At 46.6% G+C, this 19,643-nt stretch overlaps 1 protein-coding gene across 3 annotated transcripts in view; it reads left to right on the plus strand.

Annotated features, from left to right (window-relative positions):
• Nucleotides 1-7,873, plus strand: part of TYRO3 (TYRO3 protein tyrosine kinase) — a 41,958-nt gene extending 34,085 nt beyond the window's left edge. For all 3 annotated transcript variants that reach the window (XM_054634778.2, XM_077180176.1, XM_077180177.1), the window contains 3 exons: nucleotides 987-1,146; nucleotides 2,467-2,603; nucleotides 5,434-7,873. In XM_054634778.2, coding sequence (XP_054490753.1) covers nucleotides 987-1,146; nucleotides 2,467-2,603; nucleotides 5,434-5,809 — 673 coding nt within the window. In that variant the 3' untranslated portion in view covers nucleotides 5,810-7,873. The remainder of the gene's footprint in view (nucleotides 1-986; nucleotides 1,147-2,466; nucleotides 2,604-5,433) is intronic.
• Nucleotides 7,874-19,643: the final 11,770 nt, after the last annotated feature.

A 19,643-nucleotide genomic window follows, 5' to 3' on the forward strand; every position in this document is an offset into this window, starting at 1 on the left:
TGATTATCACGATATAAGAACTGTAGTTTCCTTGAAAGCTTGTGAAGAATGCCTCTAAAAATATTTGCATGGTGAACACACCATATGATCCCACTTCACTGTTCTTGACACCAAACTACCTTGACTGCTTTGAAGGAAAGAAAAGTCCTTTTTTTATCCTTTCCACTCTGCTTCTTCCCTGAGAATGGAGTATGGAACAGCTCATTGTGACAGCAGAACTCTGCCTCTGAACAAAACCACAACAACCAATAAAATCCACAATGAGACACAGATTTCCAAAGGCATTTCAATGTCCACATGTACAGGCAAAGAGCCTGATAGTTATGATGAAAAATGAGGGGTTAGCCTGCTTTGGCATTTATGAGAAACCCAGACTGATTTTCTATTTTCGTAGACATCCTCCAGAGGAAGCTGAATGCCTATTTCAGCACATCTTCTGGAGAAGCAGTGAGTTCTTTATGAGGCCTGAGAGCAAGAAGTTTGTGGCCTTTACTTGGACTGTCTGCCAACATGTATAGGTTTAAGTGGGTGACAGAGCAATTCAGACCATTAACCAGGCTTGGAGAGTTGTTGCAGATCTAGCAGTTCAAGCAGTTTTAACAGGCAGTCTAGGCAATCAACCTATGATTTTTTTGATTTCCAATATGGGGTGCAGGCCTTGGTGATAGCAGTGAGCATTGCAGATGTCCTCTGATAATCTTGGAAACTGAAGGTATCCGAGTTTGCTTTGTGTAAGAGTCTAGACCATCTGAGCCTAGCCACTTCCTTACTTCCTTAGTCATGATTAGTTCCCTGTTAGTCTGAAGGAATTAGTTTGAGACCACTAAGCTATTTCACATTGGTCACCAAGTAGATGAAATCGTTCTCCTTTTGTGTAATACTTGGTGAGCTATATACCTTTGTTTGTTTTTTGTTTTTTGGGTTTTTTTTGTCTGAGGTAGGCAATAAATGCTTTCCTTTCCTCATCTGTGAAAACTTTCCCATAGGTTGGATGAGAACATGAACGTGAGTGTTGCAGACTTTGGACTTTCTAAGAAAATCTACAGTGGAGACTACTACCGCCAGGGGTGTGCCTCCAAGCTGCCAGTGAAGTGGCTGGCTCTGGAAAGCCTGGCAGATAATCTGTACACAACGCACAGCGATGTGGTGAGGTTTGCTCCAGTGCACTGGGGACCACTTGTATTCCTGCTGGAGTGGAGGAATCCCACTGAGGGTGGGAAAAGGCCCTGGTGATAGGAAAGAGAGTTACCTTGTGTTTGAAGGATGATGTCAGAACTTAAGGCTAAAAATATATGAGTGTTTAATGGATGTTTTCTTCTTGTTGTCCTTTTGTCCTTTATTTTTCAGTGTTTATTCCCATCCTCTTCTTCATCTTTCCCCTTCTCCTCTTTCTTTTCCTCTCTTTATGCAGTTTTCTCTCTCTTATTCTCTCTTATTTTCCTTTCTCTTCTGCCTGACAGTTTGAAGGTGACATTTGAAATGCGTGTGACCCACACACTTAGGCACAAGTGCAGGAAAAGTGCTCTGTGCTGCAGAAGGCATTGGTGGAACTCTGTAGATCTGAATATGTCAGTGCTTACACTCCCCATATCTTTGCCCCTGGGGAGCAAGGCTAAACCCATTCATCTGAAATTGTTACTTATTTTCCTTTTGGGATTTTTTTTTCTGATACCATCTTTGCTCTTCCTTGCTGCCTTTTGATCTATTTTCACACACTAGTTTTGTCCTTCAGTCCTGTGGTCTTGCCTTTCCAGTTATCCCTGTCATGATGTCCTTGAAGAGATAACCAAGAGTGCCTTGTAATGTGGCTGCTGTGTTGCCCAGCCATTGCTGCATCCACTGTACACTGGGTTTAGTGATTGGCGATCACTAGTTCAGCCAGTTTACAACAAACATTGGACAGGGGTTTGCTTATAAAAATAATAACTTTTTGCACCTCACAAACCTTGCAGTTTAGTTGAAAAGTACAAGTACAGCTGTGCAGTGTAGAGCAGAAATGAATGTGAGCCATAAGGGGTTTGTTCTTGCCCTGCTTATTGGCTAAACTCTGCTTTCCCTTGTATCTGTACATTACTAGAAACTCAGAATCTGGTGAAATGAATTAAGAAACTGATTTGTGAGCCCCAAACCAAAATACTCTTCTATCTGGAAATCAAAAAATTGATACCACGTACCTTAAAGAACATAAGTAGGAAAGGTCTGCAGGTGGAAGACAGGAGTAGCTCCAAATCTTCCCCTGCTCCACTGCAGGATGGGGCTGGCTAGGGCCTTCAGCTGTCTCCTAAGATGATGTGCCAGCACCAGAAGCATCTGGTGGGTCATTTCTGTTTTGTAGATAGAATTTGGATAGTCCTTGCATCACTGCTGCTCAGATGACATTACCCAGCACAGCCTGAGCATACTGAAAGCAAGCCCAGTGAGCAGGGAATGGTCTGTTCACTTGTTCTGTATGCTGTTCTCTTTCAGTGGGCGTTTGGGGTGACCATGTGGGAGATTGTGACCCGAGGGCAAACCCCTTATGCTGGCATTGAGAATGCAGAAATCTACAACTACCTCATCAGTGGCAACAGGCTGAAGCAGCCCCCGGAGTGCCTGGAAGATGTGTGAGTACTTCCTCACCCTGCTGACATGATTTTTTGAGAAATTTGGCTCGCTGGAAGGAAACAGAGGCAGCTGGCTGAGATGCTGATCTGAATCTCTCCACTTTCCAATACACAGAGCCATTCACTAGAAAGTCCCTGGGTTAGCTACTAGATATTCTTTGCTGGCAGAGCTCCCAGGAACCTGTGGTAACTACACAAGCAGCTAATTTGGCTCAATGGTTTCAACAGGGTCAACATTAGCAGTTCTTGGCTTTGTGGAACTCTAATTGTGTTTCCAGAACCACTGAACCCTGGCTTCTCAGGCCAACATCTGAGCAAAGGGATGAGTTCCATGGCACACCCTGAAAGCTGAATAGAGAGGTAGTCTAGCAAGACTACAAGGAAACTGGATTGCAGAGGCAGTGGCCTCCATGTTCAAAGCTTGGCCCAGTTTTCAAATTTTGATCTACTACTCTCAGAAATAGCAGGCTGAAAGAGAAGAGAGCAGGTGGGACAAACTAAGGTTGTGTAGATCAGTGTCCCACCTTAAATTACATCTAGGAACAAATCCAGGACAATCTTGAAGATTCTGGTTGCAGACATTTTCAGACTTAGAGGAAGGACCTAGATAGTCCACAGGGCAGCAGGCAGCCACAGGCTGCAGCCTGTGCTCCTGCCTTAATCCTGCTGCCAAGGGTTCACTCTTGGCCAGCAGATCACAGGAAATGTTTGCTCAGGAACCCTTCTTCCACGGGTGGTGGTTGGAGATTCCTGGTGTCCTCACATGGGGCTGGGATCCCCCAGGGAGTGTCACCATAACTTATCCCAAAGTAAAACTCGCCTTGCCTGGACAAGATGAAATCATTTCACTGATGGCCCAAGCAAGGCTCTGTGTGTTGTGCCCAAAGCAAGATATAACTATAAGCACTGATTTTAGTGGTCTAAGGCCTCTTTCCTCCCTCTTCCCTCCTGCTCTGATAGTGGATTATTTCATGTAGTTGCTTTCACCTTTTCCTTTTTTCCTACATAGGGAATAATCTCTACTCGTGTTACTAAAGGTGAACACTTTTATCTTCTCAACAGTTCATTTTTTACTGAATATAAACATAAACAGTTATATCACTGCTTAAATTAATTACACATCTGCATCATGGCTGCTCTGAGGAGCTTTGGTTCCAAGTTGTGGAGCTTATGGCTGTAAGATGTTAGAGATGCAGAAAGTAGAGAAGATACTCACAAACCTACTAGATAGGCACTGGAGAAAAATCCATCAAAAACTATTGAAAAAGTACAACCATTGTTTTGTGAGGTGCTTGAGCTACAGGTTATTGAGACCTGAGAGAATATACCAGAAAAATCTCACTACATGCTCACCCTCAGCTTACATGCTTTCCCCAAGTGTTGCTACTGGACTTGGTCAGGCACAGGGTACTGGGGCAAAGGGACCTTTGAGCTGATTCAGTACAGCCAGTGTTTTTCTACCTTTCCTTCAAATGGATTATTCAATGGACAGCAAAGGTAAAAGCAAGTATTTAATTTGGTTGCACAGAATTGGAAGTTACTGTTTTATCTGCAGCATTTATAATCATTTCTACTGTTTGTGAGGGATGTAAATCAGGATTAAGACAACTGAACCATAGAAGCTTTCTGTAAAAGTAGTGTGAGATCAGAAACAGTCTTGTAATTCTGATCACAAGGAATACAAAAAGTAAAATAAAACCCATCATGAAATGCTTTATTTCCCAGTAAAGGCCACATCAGATTTTTTTTTTCCATTTACAAGTTCAACTGAGGTTCATTTGTATGCAGTGTTTTTCAGTGCCAGCACTGTGCTTTGTTCCCGTTCCCTGCAAAACTGGCAACAATAACAGCATAGGAATGCAGCTGCCAGTCTTGTGGGTGATGCACAAAGAGGAGCAGGACAATGGCTCTGGCCGTGCTCCAGCGCAGCACTCCAGCCACGGCCCGGCCGGCGGGAGCGCAGCCAGCACAGACACCGAGCTGTGAGCACAGGGCACTGAGCTCCTCTCCCCTTGCCCGAGCATGGGCCAGCAGAGCCAGGGACTGTCTCCTCATGCTGGGCCTGGGGCACCAGAGCTGAGGTAGCTGGCGTTTGACTGTAGGAGGAAGGCTGCAGGATGGGACCTGGTAATGGCCCTGTCTTCTGCACTGGGGTGGCACCTTTGTAGTTGAAGGCCATTTCAGCATCCCTCTTCCAGCACTGAAGCTGTTGCCTGTTCTTTAACAGCCCTCTAAACAAACCCAGTGTGCCTTTTTCCAGTCCTGTTGACAATCTGTCAGGCAGCAGCAGCAGCACACTTCCGTTACTCTGGGAGTTGAGTTAACATGGCATGAAAGAAAGGATACTCTGGAAATAACATGCACCTCCTGCAGTTTGATCTTTGTTTTCTTCCTGTGATTTATCTGCTCTTGAACTAGAATTTGGAGGGACAGCTTCAGCTGTGGCAGAGGCTGTGAGGGTGCTTTTTGTGAATAAATTCAAAAGCTATTACTAGGTGATGTCACACTCAAAGTCCTATTCTAGCTCCCTAGAGACAGCAGAACAAGGGCTTTACCAGGAAATTCAGCATGCTTTGAAAGGGCTTTTGGGTTTTTGATACCATCTAAATAACATTTTTGAGCAAAGGGAGAATGCCCTTAAAAATGAGAAGAAACAAGAAATTACACCCATAATGGCCATCCATGCTGTATCACCTGTGCAAGGCCAAAGCTGACAGTTTTTCGGGGAAGTGTCTGTGTTTTTTAGACTTCACTGCCCAGGGCCCCTCTTCAGAGGTGCAGGGCATGGCTGCTCCACTTCTCAATGCTCTTGTCTCCCTCTATTTTGCAGCTATGATCTCATGTGCAGATGTTGGCATCCTGAGCCCAAGCTACGGCCCAGCTTTGGAGTACTCCGCTCCCAGCTGGAAATGATTCGTGGGAGGATGTCCACACTCTCTTCCAGTCAAGATCCTCTCTATGTCAACATTGGGAAGGACAAAGAGGCATCTGCAAGTGAGCCTGCCCTGCACGCCTCCTTTGGAAACATGGATGCTGAGGAGACTGTTGCTGGGGCAGCTGCTGCTGTCACAAGTGACTATCGCTATATCATGAGCCCCTTGTGCCTTGGAGATGATGCTGAGGGTGAAAGGCATCCAGATGGACAAGAAGGGGAGGACAAAAGCCTTCTGTATGAGCTAGAGACAGAAGGAGAGAAGAGTTGCTAGCCTGTACATAGCAGTGACTCTGCTTCCCTGGGACTGGATGTGTGCAGCATGGTGCTGTCCCCTGGGGCTCTGGTGCCGGATCTGGAAGAGCTTTGAACAGCACTGGCCACGGCTCTTGGGCAGCTTCTGTAGCTTTCACCACCTGTGTGGGCTGCAGTGGCAAATAGCTTGGAAGAATTGCAACCCCAACAACCCCTTGGATTTGGGGAGGGAGGCAGTAGGGTTACAGGTTGACCACATCCTGCTGAAAGGAGTTCAGAGCTAAGGCGGCAGTCGGAGTCTGTGCTCTGCTTCTTCTCACTGAGTGCTGGAGCAGAGCTGAATACACCTTCTGTTCAGTCAGTGTTTGCTCTTGTGTAGATGTTGTCTTCAATCCTGGCTGCATGACTTTGGGACTGGTACCCCTGAAAACTCTAGTGGGTATTTATATTGTCATTCAGGACAAGAGGGCAAAATTCCCCTCGTGCTCACTCAGCAGTACTGCCTAGACTTGTTGCCTACCTCAGTGGTTCTCAAACTGATCAGCGGATCTGCTCCTACCCAGCACTGAATTTGAACATCTGGCTCATTTCATGCAGTGACATTTGCTGCTTCCTCAGTCCAGGGCTCTTTTAAGAGTTTCAGACATTTTGGTGAGCAAAGAGATTAGAAAAAAAATGAAAATCCAGCATTCCTCTTCTCCCCATGTATCTTTTTTTATGTCTTTCTTTTTCTTCTGTTTGATGCCAGTTCAGGCCTGACTAGACTTGCAGCTGACATTAAAATGCAAAGGGAGGGAGAGCAGCTGGCTTGTGTGAGGGCAGAATCCAACTTCAAAGGAATGGAAAGGAAGTAGTGTAGAGAGGACTTTACAGCAGTATGGGGAAACAGTGTTAATTAATGCTAAGTGCTGCCCTCCAGGAGAGGAAGAAGACTGAGATACAGAATGATGACTTGCTCAGTTTCAGCAGGAGCAGGATTCAGCATTTGCTTCAAAGTTTGATTATTTCTATCATTCTCTTTATTAGCCCTATGTCTTCTTCAAATAATGAAGAACTGTAGCTGCTACAGTGACATGTGAAATCAATTTCAGGAAGATGTGTGTTGAGGGGAGGGATCAACTGGAAGATTTCTTTCTGAAGAGAGAGGCCTCGTGATGAAAAGCTTGAGAACCACTGGCCTTCCTATTTAGGAGGCTTTTTGGCATGCTGTAAAAGTCACATAAAATGTGGAGTAGTATCACTGCAGCCTTCTAGACAGGGAAAAATTAATGGGTTTGCTCTTTGGGTTTTGTTTTGTTTTCCAATCAGCATGTCTGACTCCCTGTAACTGCAAGTGCTTGTGTGGTTTTTAATAATTTAATATTTTACTGTAAATCAGCATTTGTTTTGTGCAGTGGTTCCCAGCCAGGGAGTGCAGTTACATCTTACTCTACTTATCCTAAATATTTGCTAGATCTTAATTTCTTTTATTTTCACTGCACTGAAAACTTGGCAGTATTTCTTAGGATTCCACATTGCACTTCCTCAAGCTAATACCACAAATGTCAGCATTTACTGAGTTGGCAAAGGTGGGACCAAAAAGTCAAATGAGATTGCAGACTTGGTATCAGAACACTCCACCCTTCAATACCCAGTTTTTGCTTATTGTAAAGTCGGGGTCTAAATATAAAATTCAGGTCAAGCTTCAGCCCTTATGAGAACTCTTCTTAGGGAAGGGGAATTTCAGCCTGAGGCTTGAGCATGGGCCCTTTCTGTTAAGTTTCCAACTGAACAGAGATGTCCCAGAGGTGTCTCCAGAAATTCAATATGGTTTCTCAGTCACAGATACAAATTCTACCATCTTACACCCCAGGCAGTACAGGGTTTTCTCTTCACTTAGCTGGAATGCTGTAAATGCAGGTGAGAAGATAACACCTAACAAAGGGTAACAAAAACCTGTGCAGTGCACTTTTGCAGTGAGGGCAGAAGGCTATGCTCCCTGCAGCTGCCTAGGAAGTGCAGATGTACATATAGACTCTAACTCTGGGAAGCATGTCTTTAGTTTTTATGCATTTTTTAATAATAAAACCTGTACTGTGTTTGAGTCCCAGTCTCTTAACTGTAGCAGAATGTGTGATGATGCTCACTAACTGTGTGGGGTCATAGTCAGCCCAGCTGAAAGTCATCTTCTTCCTTCACCAAGCACGACTGAGCTACTTCTTGGGGGCAGAGAACACGTTTGGCCTGCCCAGGTTACAGTTACCCTGCATTGCTCCAGCCTTGAGATTGTGAAGGCCAAAATCTGATGGGCAGGGGCCAGTGGTTCCACGCAGAGAGGCTCTGCAGCCACCACTTTGCAGGAACCTGGGGAAGAGCCCTTTCTGGGACGTGGTGCTTCCCACTCAGGAATGCAAGACCTGTGCATCAGTTCCTCCCTGAAAATTGTCACGTGCGCCCATCCAGCTACTGGCAGTGCTCTCAGTGGAAAAGAGGTTTGGAGGAGGTGGGTAGAATTCAGCTCCTGACTCAAGTGTTTCAAGCACAACATAAAAGAGCCCCTGGATTTCCAACTTGCAGAGAAGAAAAGGCGTACCTCACGCTTTTATTCTTCACAAGCAAACAGCATGCTGCACGCCCTCTGCCTGCAGCTCACACAGAGAGGAAGAGTGATGGGAAACGGCACAAGCACTCACCCCCCATCTGCAATGCAGGAAAAACGACTTCCAAAGCATGAAGCAGCTGATTTAGTTAATATTTTAAGTTTCCAGTGCCCAGTTATGTCCCTTAGATCTGTTTCAAATGATGATTTAATCCTTTTGCATAAAAGCTTGGAGAGACCAGGTACAAATGAGGCTGTATTGTGGGTGGGAGAGGCAACACCAGAAGAACTAGTGAAAAAAGAGGGAGGGAAGAAGATTTTAAAATGGGGACAGATGGGATGAGCTGTCAAGAGGGAGTCAGAAAGCAGAAATGTGAAATTTTATATATGACATACCAGAACAGAGATGGCATTGCCTCAGCTGGGACCAAGCAGGTGTCTGAGGTGGGGGCTGGCTGTGTGTTTTGGTAAAGGATGAGGGGCTCTCTCTGGTCCAGCCCAGGTGCCCTGCAGTATTTTGCTCTCAAATCACAAAGAGGCTGTACAGAGCTGGCCTGGCCCTGCATCTGCTTGGAGACAGCACTGTGATCCTGACCCCAGGGAAGCTCCAGCCTAACAGCTCTGATTTAGGCAACAGCCTGGCACACTGTTTTCCTAATTAAATAAAATGTTTCTCCCACAGCCACCCTCTTTTTCCACCACCCAGTACAACAGCGCAGTCCCTCCTATCTTCCCAAGCAGCAGCCCTTGCCCAGTGTACTGGGGATGTCCAACATGTGCATGTTTATGCTGAAGTAACTTCTGTCCCATATGGATAAGCCTGACCATGCTCCTTCATCCACATCTCCCTGAGACAGGGTCTCCTTCTTTGTAACAGAGGCTCTGGCCAGCCACATGGGGCAGTTACCAGCTAAGTTGTGAGGCATGACTCCACAGCACCTAGCAAGAGCACAGCAGAAGCTCACAGCACTGCCTGTGTTGCATAGGAGTCCTTAGTGCAGGAGGAGACATGCCCCTGTCACCTCCAGTGCCAGGGCTGACTGATGAGCCTCAGCTGGGCTGTGCTGGCAGCTCAGCCTGCAGATCTGGGGATGCTGCAGCCTGATCCAGTACCTGATCAGTAAGGGCAATGGTGTGCTCAGAGCTGGCAGCTCAGCAGATGCTTGGAGTGAGTGCATGGATATACCTGGGAGCTACTGCACAGCTACACTGGAACCAGCCACCTTCCTTCTTCACCTGTGTTTGGAGGGAAGTGTTGAAGTCTTGACTCTGTAAAAACACTCCCTAGAAGTGAAATGCAATTAATTTTGAGTAAAAATCTGAGTCTCGCTGACCACTGAAAGGGACAATATTTGCACATATTTTCCTGATTTACATTCTATAGATTGCTGGTAGTATTCATCCTCTCCTGACGCTCAGTAATCACCAACTTTTGCAAATTCTCTTATTTTTTACCAGGGATTTCTGTGAGGAACCCTCACAGACAGTCCTAATTTTACACTGATTTGTTACTTCATACCTGCTGCATTCCCTTAAAATAGCAAGTTGTTCTACAAACACTGGATTCCTGTGGATTCGGATCCAATGGGTGATTGCAACCTCTGGGTGAAGCTTGCCCCTAGTTAAGGTTCTTACAAGACCTTTTCCCTTGGTGGGGTCTCTGGCATCTAATACTCATTGAATTTCCATCTGCAGTGAAGGAACTGATGTGGAAGTAATAGGGTCTGCCACATGCACAAGTTTTTTTCAGAAAACTTACAGGAACTTAATTATCCTTCAGACCTCAATCTTGCCATCGCATTTGGCCGAAATAAAGCAGTAGATTCAAAAGCTATTAGGGCCAACACGTGCAGCTGGTGATCAGAGAGCCTTGTTACCATGGGAAACAGAGCTAGAAATCAATTACTTAGTCCAAGAACTGAAAAGACTGATGGACATGGGTTTTGACTGCGTTTTCTGTCATATAAAGGGAATTCAGTGTCAGTATGAATCAGACCTCAGTCACTGCACTGAGGTCTAGCAACAACAGAGATGATTGACTCCTCACTTCCTAATTACTCCATGGATCCTCCAGCTTGAGGCATGCCAAGCCAAGTCACTCCCAACTGCAGTTAGGTGAAACAGAACATCTTTTGGTTATATTTGGCAGTAGGACTGAAATTAGGGAACAGGTATTTCAGCAGTACAGAAAATATCTAAACACCTTTTGTTTCCTCCAGTTTCTTTTCACTGGCTTGAAATAGATCTGAAAGAAATGTGGGACCCCAGGAGATAGATGGCACTTGTTGATTTAAGCTTTGCTCAGTTCAGTATAGATTTTGTAGAACTGGACTAGTTTCCAGAAGAGTCTATAGGAGCTGGCTCTTGCCAGCATGTGGTGTAAGGAAGCACAAATTCGTGACAAGGAAAGAGGGCCTGCATGCATAAATGATCCAGCTGGAGTACAGGAGATTGCAGTACATACTGATAACCATGCAGTGCCAGTAAAGGTGACAGAAAAGGGGGAGCTGACAGAAATGACGGGTCATTGGAGAGCAGCAGGCTGCACACTGCAACATGGCAGTTACTGCATCAAATTCAGAAGGTCTCTGCTCTCTTAGTTAATATATAAGACAATAATCCTGGCTGCTACCCTGTCATTACCTGAGCTGTGTGGGAGACTGCTGCTGCCTCTCTGCTTCTGCCAATGAATGCCTCAGCGACAGCGACTTTTGCTTGTGTGACACGGTGCTAGCCAGAGCAGAGAGCCCTTCGGTCACTTGCTGCTGCCTCTCACTGCTCCTTCTTATTAAATTACCTTTAAAGAAGCTAAAAGCCCCCAAGGCTCACATTGCTAGATGATGTAAAGCAGCATGCCTCCCCAAAGTCAGGCAAGGTTCAGAGCTAATTAATATGTTTCCTGGTATTATTTGTCTACAGAATCCCTCTTCTTACACAGAGATACACAAAGAGAAAGAGGAGCAGAAATACTGTGCAGGCGTGTGGCAGGGCATATGAGGATGGACTAAGCTTTAATAGCCTTTTGGTGACCATGAACCTTGTACCTGAGCTGCAGGGTGTAAGGGCAAAGGAAGATGCGGACTTGGGGCTTACGCAGGGGATGCAAACTGCATTCCAGACAGAAGCAGACACTTAGCTGTTGCCAGAAGCCCTGCAAAGTAAAAAAAGCCTGTGTCAAATCTGAACTTCAAGTCTTAGCATTTCATCAGACAGCTGGGGCAGTTTAAGACCCTCTCCCCAATATTTGTTTGCTCCCTCTCTGCTGTAATTGGGAACCCCATCAGCCAGGGCCAACAGTGCTGGTACTGCTCAGGGTAGTGAAGATACACCTGATGATGCACAGAAAAGGATGAAGCACAGGCACATGTTTCCACCAGCGCTGCTGAGGGGGTGGAAATCTCTGGCAGAGCAAACAGCCGGTGACTTCTCACACTCCCTCCCCCCATCTGATTCACTCCAGCTTGTCTGCCAACACTCCCAATTACACCAATGCACTTCCATTGAAACTGATATGCTGGGCTGTACCTGAGGCAGTGATCAGGCTCACTATGTGAAATCTTTCCCGTATTTTCCACCTATCGATGAAGTCTCCCTGGGTAATCACTGAAATTGATCAGGGCTGCTGCCCGACCAGCCAGTGGGTTTTTCTGCAGGCATCATCAAGCAAGGATCCAAATGAGAGGGGCCGAACCTATTAATTTATGGCAGAAATTAGCATGGCTCAGTATTTCTCTGTTTCCTTTCTTAATATACTCCACAAAATACTGCCAGTCTGCTGAGCTCTGTCAAGCTGTAGGGTAGGGAGCTGCAGTGCTGGAACTAAAGATACAGTTGGCCCACAGAGACCTTTTTGGGGGGATTTATGCTCACCCACTCAACCATTTAGTCTCAGTGGAGCAGACCTCATCCCAGAGGCCTCCTGCACTGCAGGTCTGAACTACCCATTGCTGATAGTGGTGTAAATCTGTGAGAAGGGCACCGAGATCATCAGATCAGATTTCTGGCATGAAAATAGCACAACTGAGGGAAGGATGTGGTATGTAACCTGGAAATGCACCCAGTCTGCCTTTATACCATGCCCTGACCTCTCCTGGGTGAAGATGATCTGCTGGGATGTTGGTTCTCTTCCTTGAGCCTGTTCAGCTGCTGAAGCATTATGTAGCACTGCTGAGCCCTGATGCTGATCCCACAGCAGGGGCACTGTGCAGCAGCTCACGGAAGTCCAGGGGATGATGCCGTCACAAGGCTGGCAAGAATTCAACATCGTGCTTTGCAGCTTGCCTGTTTATCAGAAATCTGTGAATGTAGAAAATATGCACTTTCCTTTGTTCCAGGAAGGCTCTAAAATTTCATGAGAAAAATTAATGGATTTATTTCCTCAGTAAACATCTCACAGAACATCTCTGACACTGAATTTGGCAAATAAAGGAAAAGCTGTTCTTAGCACAACATTAGTGCAAATGGGGATTAAATCTTAAAGAAGACAAGGCTTTCTGTGGTCTTGCCGTACAGTAGCAGGAATGAAGTGTATCTGTGTCTCTCCCACAACTCTTTTCCTGAGCCTGCTAGCACAGATGGAAGCAAGGCACTGCCTTGTCTTCACCAGGTGTGATTAAAGGGCACAACATGCACCCACATGAACCCACAGACAATGGCTTCTCTTGCAGCAGTTTCTTCTCACTTGAGCTTTTGCTTGCAGGGAGGATGCTGGAAAACAGGAGCAAGCCTTGGTGGTGGGATCCCTTATGCACAGAAGAGTCCAGGGCAGCCTGAAGTGAGCAATCCTGAAGAAGTTCAGGGATCAATTCAATTTTGCACCCCCAGGGCCAGCTGCTGAGGACTGGCCAGCAATCCAGTGTTGTCTGCTCCAGAGAGAGCTCAGAGATGGCAGAGGTGGGATAATGTGCCAGTTGGGGACATTTTGTACTCTCTAGCATGACATTTGTGTCTCAGAAATGCCAATCTCCTCTCCTACAGAATGAACTGGAGCTGCTCTTGGGACTTGTATAACAGCAGACTTTGCCTGATTTTTAAAATCCCTCACATTCATTGTTTATAATCCTAAGAAATATGCCCATAAAGGCAGAGAGCCCTTTGGTCACTCACTGCTGCCCTCAGAATAGATCCTTCAGAAAGCTGAAGTCATTTAATGATCTGCAGGTCTATAGGGGAAACCTTTCCCAGCAGGCTCTGTTTCCCCTGCAGCTCTCCCTGCTGCCTGCTCATCCATGAAATCCTATTTTGCATCCCACAAATGCAATTTCAATACCTCCATATGGCCACACTCTCCTTCCTGTCTCTGTCCCAACTCAGATTGCAAACAGCCATCCTGCCTGGCTTGGGGCAGCCGTAGCACCAGCAGCAGCCCCTGGTCCCTGCTAGCACTTGTACCCACAAGGATGCTGTGTGTGACCAGCCAGATCCTTCCCCTTGCTGACCAATTCAGGATCCTTGTTACCATGCTGCTGAACTGCTCGAAGGGTCCTTGGCAGCAGGCATGTTTCTTGAGATGGCCTCAATGCTTTACTCTGCTCTACTCTGCTTTGGCCTGCCAGTGACCTTGCTGGCAAACAGTGAAGGGTAATCCTGCTTGTGTTTTTGAATGTTTTTTTAACATGATTCAGTTGTCAAGAAGGAGTAGCAGAGTGCTGAGTGAGAGAAAATTCTATATTCTAGCTCCATACAGGCTAAGATTTGGGAGATTTTCCTGGCCAGACTTTACCTCTGCTCAGTTATACCTATTGACTCCTGCAAAACTGCAGGAAGCAACTGAAATGAGAATTTGGCCCCTAACTAGTAACTTTTGCTTGCATTGACATTCAGCATGCAAAACCTGATGAGATTTCTGGATGTAGATTTGGTGAGCTGCCCTGTGAAGCAAGCTTGGGGGTGATGCAGAAACATCTTCAAGTGCCAGCTCTCAGACCATACAGAGTTCGTTGCTTGTTTGTGCCCTAAGCTGCTTGTGCAGTTTTGTGATGTGGTTATGTTATTTATCAGCAGCATCTATGAAGCAAGTCCATATTTGATAATTGCCTTGTCTGTGCCTTTTTAGTAGTTTCTCTGGAAGCATTTCAGTGAAATACATAACATGAAAACACTGACTTGAAGTGGACACCTTTGCATGTCCTTGTTTTAGACAAGGATGCTGCATTCATAGTGAATGTTCTGACAGTCCCTCCTCAGGGACTGGGGGAGTTTTGACTGAGGACATGCTGGGATATGGGCTGTGAGAATGCATCTGCTGCTCACAGGCTGCCCAAGGGCTGCCAGTTCCCAGACCTGGTGAGGAGCTGGACTGAGGAAACCATCCCTGCCCAAATGAGTACAGCACAAGCAGCAGGCTGCTAAAGCCAGCAGTTTGGTCTGTGAGCATGCTCTGACTGCACTGCTCACTGATGCAGCTGTAGTTTTTTGAGCAAGTTTCCTTGCCTCAGGCCAGATTCTGAGAGCTGGTGCTCTGCTGCCAGGTGTCTGAGCTGGTCTCTGCATTGCACGCCTGCCTCAGGAGCTTTATTTTTCCTTTGCATCAGCCTCAGAGGTACGATGTGGGTAGCAGACAAGTGCTTAGGGCAGCGAGTTGCTTTGAATGGCAAAACTGTCCACCCTGCTGCTTAGTCCTACCAGGGCAGCGCTGCTGGGGCTGGGAAATGGGGAGGGGAGAGGGTGCTCTCATGCCCAGCTGGTACAGCTGATACCTTGAGCTCCCTTCACCTGCTGTTGACCACTCAGACACCCTTGGGGAGGGCAAAAATTTTGCCAGTGCGTGGGAGCCTCTAGATGGTCCACAAAAGTCTAAGAATGCTTTCCAACCCACCCAGAAAACCTGTGACCCCATTGTTCTGCCTCTGAGCAGTACCCCAGTGCCTGATGCCTGCCTCGTCCGTTTCCCCTCCTCCTCTCTCTCCCTTTTCCTCCCTCCCTGTCAGCCACCGGGTAGCTGAGCCCTGGGCAGCAGGGAGGGAGGCACCCTCCCGCTTTGGGGAAGCATCAAGGCCTTGACCCCAGTATGCCAGTGGCAGTCTGGGCTGCAGGGGCAGAGCTCTGCCTCTTGCAGGAGGGGCGAGCTGTGCCTGCTTCATGTCTCTTTTCACCGGGAGAGGATGCAGGGCACGGGTAGAGTATGTCTGTTAGATCTGTAATATCGTTTGAGGTTCTCAAAACTGCTTTAAATGAGGATGTTGCAGCATGAGAGCTACTGGCTTCACATGTCTGAGAAATCACCACCACTTTCAGTTTAAAAAGAAATTATTCTAGGAGCCAGGGAGAGGCTTGGGTGCTGTCGAGAAGTTCAGCCAGGAGCGCAGCTGCTTTCGCACTGCTGCCGGCAGACGTGTGCAGGCGGTTTGCAGCTGGAGCTTCCTGCCGGGGCTCCAGCACAGCTCCGCGCTCACGTGGATGACGAGCGATCGGTGTCTGGGTTCCCTCGGCGTGTGTACGGTGGCGGAGGAGCCCTGGGCCGCGGGGACGGAGGCACCCGATGCCGCACCCGCCCGGGGGCCCTGGGGCACAGGGCAGCCCCCGGCCCCTCGCACAGCCCCGTGTGCCCCCCGCAGCACTGCAGGGCGGGTCTGTGCCCCGGCCCCTCGCACAGCCCCATGTGCCCCCCGCAGCACTGCAGGGCGGGTCTGTGCCCCGGCCCCCGCCCCCGTGTACCGGCGGGACTCGGGTCCATGGCGCTGCGATAGCGATCTGACCGGGAGCTGCGCCGGCAGCCGCCTTCCTCGGGGCTTGCGTGGGGGAAGGTTTAACCCCTCGCGTGCGGTGTCGCCCGTCACCGTGAGGAAGGGGCAGCCCGAGGCCTGGGGACGGTGGGTTTAAACCATTCGGGCAGGAAAGGGTTTGTTAGGCTGCGGTCTTTTCAAAACGGGAAAAGGAAGGAAAAAAGACTGGGCTCGGCTAGGCTTGTGGCAGCCAAAACTGCGGCATACAAAGCAGTTGGGAAAGACAGCGAGGCTGGGAGAGCTCCGCCGGGGTGGCCGGGGCTGCTCCCTTCGGCGAGCGATGGTCTTTGGCCAGATCCCAAAGGTACCTTGTCCCCTAAGGAACTCGCCTGCAGCAAGAAAGCCAAATCCCAGTGTCTCATCACTGGTGCATTCCCAGAGGGTTTCTGCGTTCAATAGACACCGTGCCGGGAGTAAACTGCAGAGAGACGCGCCGGCGCCAGCAGCTCCCCTCCTGGGTGCTGCCGCAGGTCTCGCAGCTCTCTGTAGAATGACTGAGGTGAGGAGCTGAAGTGCAGCCTTGTTTCAGCGCTGCCTTCTTTGGGCTGGGAAAGGCAGCAGCTTGGGAATTCGGAGGTCGAAACTGTCCCTGGCCCTCGTGAGAGAAGTTGGGACGAATCCTGAGAAGGAGAGGACTTGGCCACCTTGCAGTTTTCTGTAAAAGAGAGAGCAGAAGCAAAGGCTCCTGCAAGTGTCCGGAGACAGGACGATGTAAGAAGGAAGGCTGCAAGGGGGAGCAGTCGATGGGGGGCTTTATTTCATCTGTGAAACAAAAACAGAAACAAAGTTAGGGGCATGTCTTCTGCTTTGCCTGCCATTTTTCCTTGTTGAATTAAAGAAAACCTGGACAGACTTTCCTCTCCACCTTACCTCTCCAGTCCCAGTGGCTGCTTCTTTCCTGACCTCTGGCTTTGGAAAGAAGAACCGTTCTTGCTGTACAATTGCACTGTAATGTGTGGCTCTGGTGACCGGTATAAAGGGAAGGTTCAGGTTTAAATTGAGACAAAGATACACAATAGCAGCAGCTTCAATGTAACCAAGGGAAACTCTTAGAAAGCAACCATCATCAATGAACCCTTTCCATGTATTAAGAAGGTCATTATTTGGAATGCAAAATCCATGCTGCAAAGCTAGTAAATGTCAGCTTTACAATTATCTCAGCGATCTTTATCTGGTTCCTATGTGTGTAATGCTGATTTCATGAAAAATTCGCACATTATTTTCTTCATATGATCCTGACTCGAACAGTGCCCAGGAAGTTGCATCCTTAATCTGACATTTTGCAGGCTTTGAGTGATTGATTAAAGCATTTACATAACATACTTCAAACATAAGGTTTGTGGTGGTTGTTAAATGCAATTATTGTCATTTAAATGTAATTATTTTTACATTTTGATTAATTATAAATGGATATTATTGATGGGAGAACAAAATTTGTTTATAAGGGTTTGATTTCTACAGTCATCAGGAATAAACAGAGCAGGTAATGAGTTTGGCAATAAAATACCAGCCTTAGGCATAGACCAGATTTAGCACCACCCTTTCTCTTTGTATCACACTTCCTTCCTCCCACAAGCTCAGCCCACTCAAAACCTGCATAATTTCTTCTTATAAAAGGATGTGCCTGTTTCTGCTCAGTTTTTTAAAGCCTTTATTTCCTATATATGCTCCTCGGTAGGAGCACTCCTATAGGATTTCCAGGCCCATTTTATCACTCTTAATGGGGTGGGTGGGGATGGAAGAACTGAAAAAGTTGGGTGTTGATTTCAAGTGAAGAGGCCAACAGTGAACGATGTGTGAACAGGAGGGTGGAGAGAAATGGGGCAGCGAGTGGAAGCCTCTGGGTAAACAAATGATATTGAAGAGCAGTGTGGTCCCCGGGCAAACACGCCCCTGGAAGAACAGGTACTGACTGCTCTTTCCCCACTTCCCCCGTTTAAAGGTTTTATTCAGAAGGGAAAGGAGGGGGAAAGGAGGATAATTATTTTTCTTCCTTATTTAAGGTTCCTCAATCTCTAATGAACTTTAGTTTCCCAATACTTATCTTTCAAAAAAAAAAAAAAAGCCAACAAACAGAAGGTTTTTTCTGCTAAACTTCACTTGTAATTTGGGCATCTCTGCTTCAAATAATAATGTGTACATTTTTAAAGTAAAGATTTCCCAATATAACTTGCATAGGAACTTTTTCAACACAGCAGTCATGAGGTCTACCTCTTTCCAATAAAGGATATTTTTTGCACTTCGAGACCAACACTTTTTCTTTTTTATTCTTTTAGCTGTAACATGCACTTGGCTCATTTCTGTGATATTCACAAACAAACACCATCAGATTTCCTTCAAAACCACTCTCATCATAATGTCTTTTCCCCCTGAGAGATTATCAAAGACTTACTTTCCCTCCATGGGTTATCTTTTATTTTTCCAACTCCAATATCTTTGATTGCCTTGGCATTACTTCTTTATCCTTTTATATGTTTGCAACATCATTACAGTTAATGTCAAACAGTAAATTTTATTTGGGTGACGTTTCCTCTGTTTGGCCTATTAAGTAAAACAGATCCTGCAGCTGGGAATGGGGCCCTTCATCCCTTATATTAGCAGAAATTTCAAAAAAGCTATGAAATTTCCAAAAAGACAGGTCCTAAGCTCACCAGTGCTTCCTCCATTGACATCCAAACCCTTCTGAACTTCAGCTGTAAGGTTATAAAAGCCCAAAAAAAGTTTATGTACCAGTTAATATATGTGTAATCTTTGTATACAGATTCCTCAAATATGATGTAAGACATGAAGGAAGATATCTTTGATCTTCTCAGAGATCTGAGAACCAACCACTCAATTCAGTATCAATTCAACACGAAGTTCAGTTTTGCAGAAATATGAATCTTTGTCTAATGAGACACTTCCCTTTTTACCTCCCTCATGGACTCCCCAGCTATATTGTCACACATTCTCAGTAATGTCACAATGCCTGGGGGAATGCAGATTGCTGCAATGACTGAGCACCTATCGAGGCCAAGACCTCCAACACAGAAATTTCAGCCCAGGGCTACATATGGTGCTGTTTGCCACCAGCTTTTGTTTAAGTTTTAAATTAATTTCCATTACATGTGATCTGCCTTTACCTTAGTCAACTTGAAATTATTATTCAAGACTGCACGGGAGGCCTGACATTCCTCATTGATGCAGCTACAGTTGCCACACAATTCAGCCAACCTGCACACATCCATGTTGCTTAGAGCTCATGGGGGTTTATGTATTATTTTTTTTTTCAATCAACATTTGTTCCACGATTTCATTGTATACCAAATATAGATTTTCTGGATAAGAGTCTCCAGAATCACCTTTTGCCTAAACCACGCAGGGCTGTTATATTCAGAGGTGTTAGTGAATACGTCCCCTTGCTGACGGGCTTTTATTTAACTCTTTTGGCGCACACGTAGCTCCCGGTAACTCGGGGATTGGTGTGAGTGCAGTTCCGTGGGCGCTGCACAAACACTCCCGTCTCCGGGAGCCCTGCCGGGTCCGAGAGCCTTGTGCCAGCGGCAGCAGCG

This window comes from Agelaius phoeniceus, chromosome 6 (assembly GCF_051311805.1).
Source record: "Agelaius phoeniceus isolate bAgePho1 chromosome 6, bAgePho1.hap1, whole genome shotgun sequence".
Lineage (NCBI taxonomy): Eukaryota > Metazoa > Chordata > Aves > Passeriformes > Icteridae > Agelaius > Agelaius phoeniceus.